Source organism: Scophthalmus maximus, chromosome 8, assembly GCF_022379125.1.
Source record: "Scophthalmus maximus strain ysfricsl-2021 chromosome 8, ASM2237912v1, whole genome shotgun sequence".
NCBI classification, from domain to species: Eukaryota; Metazoa; Chordata; class Actinopteri; order Pleuronectiformes; family Scophthalmidae; genus Scophthalmus; species Scophthalmus maximus.
In genome coordinates, this window is record NC_061522.1 from 21749618 (window position 1) to 21759643 (window position 10026).

General features: G+C 40.9%; 1 protein-coding gene across 4 annotated transcripts; it reads right to left on the reverse strand.

The window, feature by feature from the left end:
- Positions 1-25: 25 nt before the first annotated feature.
- Positions 26-8087, reverse strand: scoca (short coiled-coil protein a). Of its 4 annotated transcripts, XM_035636487.2 has the most exons (6): positions 7852-8079; positions 5193-5348; positions 4763-4830; positions 4133-4204; positions 3938-4018; positions 26-1797 (listed from the first exon to the last, which is right to left on the reverse strand). In XM_035636487.2, the coding sequence occupies exons 4-6, from the start codon at positions 4149-4151 to the stop codon at positions 1655-1657; spliced, it is 243 nt and encodes an 80-aa protein (XP_035492380.1). In that variant the 5' UTR covers positions 4152-4204; positions 4763-4830; positions 5193-5348; positions 7852-8079; the 3' UTR covers positions 26-1654. The 4 variants fall into 4 exon arrangements, with proteins under 4 accessions (XP_035492380.1, XP_035492379.1, XP_035492381.1 ...); XM_035636486.2 differs by lacking the exons at positions 4763-4830; positions 5193-5348 and having other exon boundaries at positions 7852-8087; XM_035636488.2 differs by lacking the exons at positions 4763-4830; positions 7852-8079 and having other exon boundaries at positions 5193-5338.
- Positions 8088-10026: the final 1939 nt, after the last annotated feature.

A 10026-nucleotide genomic window follows, 5' to 3' on the forward strand; every position in this document is an offset into this window, starting at 1 on the left:
CAAAAAAAAGGCTCGGAGAAGGAAGTGATCTCAGGATTTTATTAAAACAAAACACGTTTAAAAGGCAGAGGTGCAGGGTGTCACTAGGGTGTGTTTAGGGTGGGGCTTACTTAGCAGGTCAGACACAAATGAATCAACTGCTGTACAACTGTTAAAAATATCAAAATAACTTCCATAGATTACAGGATATACAGTTTAAAGCCTACCGAACATCACCAATTCCTCCCTTTTTTTCTTCTTTTTTTTTTACAGTGAACCACCGCTTGTTTACACCCAAATTCATTCATCATTAATCTCTACTGGATAATTAAATTTAAAGAGAACAAAAGCTTGTTCAGTTCATCTTACTTTTCATATTCCCCATCCACTTGAACCTTTTTTTTCGTGTCTTTAACTGAGGCAGCGGACAACACACCCTCCACTCTGATGTAGTGAGGACATCATCGCATTTTACGGTCAGACCCATCCTTATGTGCTGCAGGCCTCCTCACACCATGGATCAATAGCACTCAAGGCCTCTACTGCTTTTGTTCTTGCTGTTAAGGGGGAAAGCATTTTATTTTTTCTTTTAGTCCCTCCTCACCTCCTCCCTGTGTCGTTCAGCCCCCTCCTCACCCATCACAGGAGAAGCACACAAGCCAAAACATATGCAAGGTATGTCTTATCACTTACTCAGTCTGTCTTGCATTACGGTCATGGTATGACTTAATAAATGTAAAGGGTTGCAAATGTGTTCAGGTACAGAAAGAAAACCTGGTGTTATGGGGGATTTCAATCTTAATCAATAAAATGAAATAAAAGAAATAACAAACATCACTGCGGTTAGATAGGACCCACATTTTCTAAGGAGTGCTAGGAAACGAAACTTTTAGTTTCTCTGTGCTTTTACCTGTATCGTTGCAGAGCTCTATACAGTACCTGAATGTATCTACAGTAGTATTCACCTACTATTAAGAAGTTCTCCATACCTTCCTCATTTCATGACTAGTCATTCATAGCATTTCATTAGTTAGGCTAAAACAGTTCAGAGGTGTAATGATCATACATGCCAAGCATATGTTGTTGTTTTTCATTTTCAGTGACACTGTCAAGTTTTCCAGCTTGTAAGTGGAGGAACACAGTCATGCTTAATACAGACAATAACATCAGAGGGCTACCAAAAACTCAGATCCAGCTGATAATACTTTCCAAAAATAAATAAGATAAATCATGGTTTGTTTTAGCCCACCTATAGTAGGGACAGGAACACTGTGAGAACGTTGGGGAAAAAACACAGAAAAAGTCCAAAATTGTCTTGAAACATTAAAACAAACAGGCAAAAAACATGGCTAAGAATTATTTTACAGACACTACGGGGACAGAGAGCATGAAGAAGAAACTCTGGTTGCATTTTTTTGTTGCCAGTTAAAGGGTAAAGTCTACCTGGGCCACACTAAAATGAAATGTATCTATGTCTGAGCCAACTGGACAGGCAACAATGTCCGTTTTATGTTTTGAATTGTTAAATTGTTAATTGTGACTCCGGGAAAAGAGCTCAAACACTTACAGAATACACCCAGGTCTGCTGAGAAAGCAAACCCCCTTGTGTCTTCGCGGTGGGTTTCCCCCTCCTAGCTTCTGACCTGGAATCTCTGGTTGTTAATCCGTGGATGGCTCACTTCCTTTTGCTCTTGGTGTCAGTGGTCTGAAAAACGCTGGAGGCCGACATGAGGTTCTCGATGTACTGACCGAGGACCTGGTTCTCGGACTTTAACTTCAGGTTCTCCTCCTTGACTGCATCGACTCGTGCCGACAGGTCTGGAGCAGGAATGAAGAACAGGAGACTGAAACACATTTGTCATATCCATTTGTCTTTGGCTCAGTTTATGTTAGAAAAGAGGCAGTTGATGCGACGTCATATCTGAATATGTTTCTGTCATAGAGAGGGGGAGACATGCAGTTGAATAATAAACAAAAGAAGAAAGACCAAGCGAGAAGTTAAAACTAAAGCTGCAACAGTCAATTAGTTGGATAGACCAACAATTGATAATTGATTCATTACTTCAGGTGTTTTTCATAACACCAAACCAGTTCTCTGTTTGCAGCCCCTCAAATGTGAGGATTAGATTAGGTTTATTCTCATCAAAGTGTGCGAGAGGATTCTGAACCGGCTCGACCATCAGATGAAGTACACTGACACCTTTAGGTTTAATCTATATTTCAGAGCCTTTTACACAATTCTAAAATAAACGTGGCTGGTAAATCTTTCTATATTTTTCTTTAATTCACCATTAAAGCAACGGCAAAACGTGTGAGTAAATTAGTTACCGGGGTAATTCTGAAACCTGAATTCAACTGCAGACTTGTCTCTTATTTTCTATCTGAAAAAGATTTATGTGACGTTAATATCGCAGACCATCCTAACTTGAACTGGACATTGTCTGTCTGCTGGACAAAAGGTCGCGCTTGTATTTGTGCATGATGGAGGGAGAGCAGAGCAGATGTGGAGAGAGTGCAGTAGCACAGAGGATTATATCAAGAGGGCAGAGGAGCAGCAGCACAGAGTGAAGCATCCAGCGTTTTGAGACATCAGTGTTAAGAAGAGCATGACAGATGTTCTTCAGAGAGAACACGCAGTGTCTGGAGTCGTCTGTGCAAACAAGGAGTGAAAAGACTTTTATTTAGATTTGAGTTCTCTGCAATTTTTATCATCCAAGCACGAGTTTCTGCAAGACATCAGGAGCCTTCTAATTAGGACTGTGCAATATGATAATATATATGTGGTGTGGTGACAGAAATACGTATATATCGTCTCATATTACAGGACAATATTTTTTCATCATTTTGACATTGTATGGTGTAGATGTATATATGGATGAATATGTATTAACTATGATTTTTTTCCCCTTCTGTTTCCATCACTGGATGTATGAAATACAGAAAAAGTAAAACACTAATAATAATTTCAAGGACATGGAAATATACTGGGTGTTTTGTGACAGCACTGATTAATGAAATAAGACAAAAAAAATGAGGGTTTTGCCCGCAGCACACATTATGGCAAAGAATCACACGGAAGGAGATAACAGCTGCTGTTTCAACCTCTGTAAAGACAGAACAGAAAGTAATAACATATGTCTGTCCCTGGATATGAATTTACCTCCATCGGGATATAAATTTGGTCATATCACACAGACCTACCTCTGATCTCAAGTAAAAAAACAAGTCGGAACATATAGCATCAGTTGTATACAAACCATAACTATAACTTTGCTTCACTTTATCTTCTTAAAAACTATCTTCCCTTAAAGTCCCCCTCCACTCAAAAAAGTGTTATTCTTCTGTTTCTGTCCTCTAAAATGTCTGACATTGACTATAGGGACTTTTGTGAGCACATTTTGACACAATAGAAGTGTTTTCATATTCCTCTCCTGGAAGAGATTTCTGTGCACTTCTCTGCAATTGGAAATTCAAACGAATCCTGGCAAGCAAGATGTGGTACATCACAAATACAGAAAACCAATAACTGTCAAATATGCAAATGTAGGCAAAGAAACCGGAAACTTCCAGTGCACGCAGAGGCAGGGCATCCATGAGAGGACAGCAGGTTTGTCAGCAGACAGTTAGCGTTAGATTAGCAGTTTTTATGGCTGAATCTCGCCAATGCTGCCACTACCTATCTTGTTGCGCACATTCTTCCACTGGTCAACCTAGTGCAAGCAGTTGTGGTGGGCGGGGCGTGCGCCCTTTTCCATTTGCATATCATGAATATTCATAGTCTCAGAATTCCTCAATGAGGGAGAGATAGGGGATGGTTTCCAGCCCCATTTCAGAGGGTTTTTTTTTTTTTTTTTTAACTTTTTTGGGGTAAACAATGTTAAACAAAATATATGGCATAGCAGATTCATTTATGTACTTTAAAACAAGACTGGAGCAGATCTGTCTAAGTGAGTTTTACCTTCCAGTGTGTGCTGAAGCTCCAGAACTTGATTTATTAACCTGGTCTTCTCCTCCACCTCCACCTGGTTCTCCATGTCTCCTAAAACAGAAACCAGCAGTGATGCAAATACATAAACACCTTTTTGCATGTTTATTGCACGACGCAACTTTCAGGCACAGTCTGTTATGTGCAGGTGCGTGACGGCAGACGTACCATCTATGTCGCAGTTCATGTCCAAAAGCGTGTTCTCCTGTTTAGTATACAGGACTGCAGATTCACCGTCCACTGTAAAAGGAGTACAGACAAAGTGAGCTCCATTAAGCAGCCACAACACCAACGATTGGATCGTATTAAACATACTAGGATTTAGGATTAGACAAGGTATTGAGACACGGGTACAGATGTTGTCTTGGGATCAATTTTATAGGTGGATGACAGCCAAAATAATACAGGGAAAGCTTCTGGCCCAATATATAAGCCTCCCTGCCCCAGTTGGGTGATTGTAGCTGGGCGGAAGCAAACACCGCACCCAGACTCAGGCTGTGAGATGATGTGATGATGTGATGATGCTGCTGCCCAGTGTTCAGCCGCAAAACTACCACTGCACCTAATATATCATACATTGCAGTATCGTGCAGCCCCCATTTTAGCGTTTTGCTGCTGCTGCTGCTGCTTGTATAATAGTCCGTCGTGTTCGTCTCTCTCGATCATGGATCCTCTTGGACGCAGATTGGCTTTCCTCCACCATCTCGGCTAGACAACCCTCCCCGTGTACGACATCCGTAAACAGACCCAAGCAGACTCCGTACATTACCACAGAAACGCGCGGGTTTCGTCACTAACCTTGCAAAATGCACAGTCAGGTGTAGTAGAGGGCCGTGGGTTGATCAGCGAGGAAGCAGTCAGCAAACCTCGTTCGGGCAAAATGGGGAAAAGCGTATCAGACGCGGGGGTGTCCGATAATAGAGGCGAGGGCACTAGCTACGTAAGCTAGCTCTCCCGTTTGCTACACAATAGCGACTTCAACAACAAATGTGATGTTTGCGTCTCATTAAAAGAAAATAAAACTTGTTAATATTTAGAATTGAACTCTTACTAAACTCAATATCAAATGAATCGCCGGACATCAGCCAGGGAGCTGCTGGCGGCCGCAAGCTAACCGCTGCTGCTAGCCACCTTTAGCTCTAAATGTGGCTGGAGAAGCCGATTGTTGCTTAGCTACTAAACATTATGTTACACGAAACAACAAAACATATGATCCGTTTAAACTCACCTACAGCAAGAAAATGACCCGTTAAACAAACTGAAGGCTCCGTGGTGCTGATGTTAGCTGGGTTAGGGGGTCGACGACGTCATCACCGCCTCCCTGTGTGTAAGTGACCACACTGACCGACAGGGGGCGCGGTAGGCACTGCGCGTGCGCAGGACCCTAAAGTCAAAAAGGCCCGTGAAGGTGTGCGGAATGTCAAAAATATCCCCACAATGATGGTTTTGAACCACACACAACCAACGGACACAAACTTGCCGCAGCTTTAACCGATGTATTTTCCCGTGGAATAAGAGCAGTTGTAACAATGTCAGCTACCAGCTCCAATAGTGTGTGTGTGTGTGTGTGTGTGTGTGTGTGTCTGTCTGTCTGTCTGTGTGTTTGCATCTAGCATGTCCGTCTGTCCACCTGTCTTTCTGTCTGCATACATGGAGTGTTTGTTGGCCTGTGTGAACATTAATATATACATATACATGTGCGTGTTTGCGTGTCCTTGCAGTCTCTGTGCTGTCTCTGCTCACTCTGAGTAGTCCATATGCTGTTGCTTGTTGGCCAAACCAAACCCCGGGGACGCTGCTGCTTCAGCCAACACACTTCTGTCCAGTCTATTCGCCTCCATCTCTCTCTCAGCCTCTCTTTTTGCTTTCTTGTCTGTTTCCGGAAACCCTGTGAGATATCACTGGCTAAATATGTGAAAACATAAGAACTGCTCACATTTCTAAATACAACATGTGCTCTCCAGCTCTTTCTGACAGACATGCTCTTAATTGCAAAGCATGGAGTGAACACACAAGAAATCCAAGCTGTAATCGATCAACAAGTCAATATTTGAGAATGTGCAGAGGAGACGTGTCAAGGGAAAACACAGGCTTTGTGATTTTTCTTTGCAGTGATATAATGATATGTGGCAAAATATAGGTTCATGTAACAGTAGCACTAGTATAGAAGGTTTCTGTCATGCCAGTAACAGAACAGTATCCAAGTTAATAAGTTAACATTAGCACCCACAAGCTGGTGTGATTTTTTTCTTATGAAATTAAATATACATTTTTCAGAGGAAGATTGTATTTTTTTCTTGAAGTTGCACACCTTTGTTTTAAAGTAAATGTGTCACGATTCTGTCCCTGTGAAGAACTTTAAGAACTCTTGTGAACTTTTTGGTTTATCTTTGAACTTTTGATTGATAAGCCTGCCTTTTGTTATTAGTAAATTTACCTTTCCCCAGTTGCCTACCTTGTGTCTGCATTTGGGTCTTGCATTGCCAAACCTGCAAATGTAGCCAATATAAATTTGAATGCAATTCAGCAGCAGCAGCTTTGACATTTCAACAAGTCATATTATATTTTCTAACTTTGTGTTGCATACGCTGTTTAGATGTCCGAAGGGTTCATTTTGATTCTTGTCTGACAAAAATTTTAAATCATGTCTGGCACTGCAAAAAATGATGTTTGTCCTAAACAAATACCAGTGGAGCCTTTGCAAAGTAAATTTCCAAATTATTTACATTCCCCTGTTTAAACTCTCCTCTTATCCCGAGTACAGTCTCCAGTGGTTGTAACACACTCCGGGCTCTGGAGGCCAGATCATATAGCAACCACGTATGGCTACAACAGTCACCAGTAGGACAAGCCAGGTCTGGTTGTTAAGGTCATGATCATTTAAGTACACGTTACTGCAGATTAGAACATTTGCACCACTGAAGTCCAAATGCATCTAAAGTGGGTCTTGCAGCCTGCTCCTGTGCCCGCCCCTCTGTCAGTATGGAGTTGTGTCTGCATTATCTAATGTTGTGTTCATTAAGAATATAAGCTCCATATTCTTAGAATATGGAGCTTAAAGAGATTCTGTTGGCAGTTCAACTTGGCATGTTGATTGTTGTGATAATGATTTACACATTTGCGCCTGTGGTCAGTCAGACATTAAAAACCAGGCTCCCGATCACCTCACACTTATTTCTGTTTGTTTCAGTGTGTTGCAAATGTTGCTCTGATACAAGACAAAAAACAGACACAAATTTGAGTGTGTGCCAACTGTAACACAATTGTAGGACACAATTCAAATAGTAAAGATTTAGCATGAAAGGAATATTCCCAAATCATAACTTCTCACTTAAATAATCTCCTACCTCTTAAACACAATTAGTTAAAACATAATTTGTGTGTGTGTGTGTGTGTGTGTGTGTGTGTGTGTGTGCGTGTGTTTTCATTCGGAGCCACACCTCAGTCTTGTCACAGCACAACACACCCACTTTACCACTTGTTTCTGCCTCGTTGCTCTTTGTTCAGTCACATACTTCAACTGTCTGTCACGTGCTGTCACTGACAACGGAACAAGCACAATGAAATGAGTCTGATAACATATGTAGGTATTTTTACTGTCTAGACCAATGGTCCATATGTACAATGTAAACAGTAAAGCTGTCTATAGATCTGTCTAGAGGAATTTAGACATGTAGAAAAGTCCCTGTCTTGGTCTTTAGAGGGCCCATTTAAAGTGTGTACAATATTCCTACTGGTGAAACCTCTACATTAAGCAGCTGGTAAAATAAGTCTAGATCCAAGTAACAAGAAACTACTACTTTTATTGTGTCCACATGACAAAAGGAGGAAAGACACATGGGTTAACTGTAAAAAACAACTGCTAAAGAATCCCGTGAGGGATTTACCTGTGTCGTCTGCCAGAGAGATGTTAGTGAATGTCCTATAATCCTCGTCCACTGCAGTCTCCATGGCCGGACTCTCCTTTTCTTCCTCCAGCTTGGTTTCCTTTTTGGTTTTGGGCTTTTAAATCACTCATTCGTGTTTTGAATTTGCAGAGTTATTCCACTTTCTCTCTTTCTTTGTTGAAAAGTTGCACCTGTTTCTTGTCTAAGTCTCTCTCCTTGTCCTTTGGCCCCGCCTCCTCACACACTTGCTGCCTGAATCATTCACATCGTCATGGTTACCTGCTGCACCTGACTGGTAGCTCAGGTTACCGGGCCGCCATGGGAATTGGTCTCCATGTTGACCGCTGGACCAAAATGTGAGACGCGATTTTCCCAGCAGGAAAACTGCCATCAAAGTTTAAGCTCCGGTACACTCACGATAAAGGAGGCCATAAAGACAACACACACACACACACACACACACACACACACACACACAAACACACACACACACACACACTCTCACACACACACACACACACACACACACACACACACACACAAGAAAAGAAAAGAGTGTGTCGTTTGTCTGAAATGCTTTTATGAAGTGAAGTAGTTTGGTGTTTAAAGTTGACCTAAAGTGACTGGAGGGGACATGTAGGGGACACTACCTTCTTTGGGAGCAGCCTGCACTCTAGTGGTTACTGTTGCACACTGCAGAAAATGTTGGTGACGGGAAACAGAGGCTTCATCATGATCCAGCTCCGGGACACTTTCATTATATATACATATAATTAATATTTATTTATTAATAATATAAATATATAATATGTATTTCAAAAAAGTTGCAACTAAGTAAGTGGTACTTTCATTTTGGAAATTGAAGAAATAAGTTCAACCACAAAGTGCAAAAAAGGTCATATTATTAAAACAATTAGCTCGATCCCACAGCTTCCCAAAGCTAACATCTATATACCAACAACTTTCATCAATAAGTCCTCCAACCTGAATGACCACATACGCGATGTCCACACTCACGGACTCACACACTTCTGGCGCATTCCCGTTAAGTCCGTGAGGTTCTTAGGACTGTCCCACTGTCAAATCGTCAAGTGCACGAGGGCTCGCTCGTCTGACTTTTTGAACCCTTTATACCCACTTAGGCTGACGGAATTACCCACGTTGTGACGTGAAACACGGGTTAACCAGGGGGTATATATGGAAAAAAAAAAGGTCAACAACTGCCATGCTGGAAAAAAGAAAAAATGTAATTAATTAAAAGCAAATTAACTCTTGTCCTTTCTGTAAGGCAAAACCATTGAACATGTTCAAATCCAGTTGGTTCCTCAAGTTCCTTGGCCGTGAAGAAAAGTCGATTTATATATATATTTTTTACTTTTTATTGAAAAATGTACACAACAATTTTGGCATTAATCATTTAGAAAAATAACAAAATGTGAAGTATTTGCCAAATGGAACAGCAACGAGGTTAATGAGTTACAGAGTTTAATTGAAATGTATTAAACATGAAAAAAGATCAAGATCAATAAAGAAAGATGGAAATCGTAAATAAACAAAAAAAAGACAAGGGGAAAAACATTATTATTATCTGAGGAAGTGGGAAAATCCTATAGAAGGTCATTTCAAACCTGTGGTTTCTTCCTTCAATCAATTTCTAAGATTTTAAGTACAATTTAAATTTAAGAAAATAATAAACAAAGGGTTAGCTTTTTGGATGCCAAATTTTGCTAGACATAAAATCCCATTACAACAGATTTCTTCATTTTAGTCTTTCAATATCAAACCAAATGTTATAGAATCTCTACAAGGGGAACCTGGAAATGAGATTTTTGTCTTATCCACTTGTGAATATCAAGCCAAAATGCATGTATTGTATTACATGAGGGCCGTGAAGAAAAGAAAATATGGAAAATAAAAAGTCCTAAACGTCAGCATGCAAGTTTTGGCATGGTGAAAGTAAGGTGCTGTCCCATTCCTATTTATACCATTTCGGGCCATTGCAGACTCTCCCACTCAATCACTTAAGTGTGTGAGGGTTCAGGGCTTACGGGTTAGGGGGGACATTGAAATATACAGCCATAGGTTGTTTAACCCAAACCAACCCAACGCCTCTGCCACGAGCCACATGAGTGTTTCCTGAATTAGTGCCCGTATGGCAGCAGGAGATGAACTGTT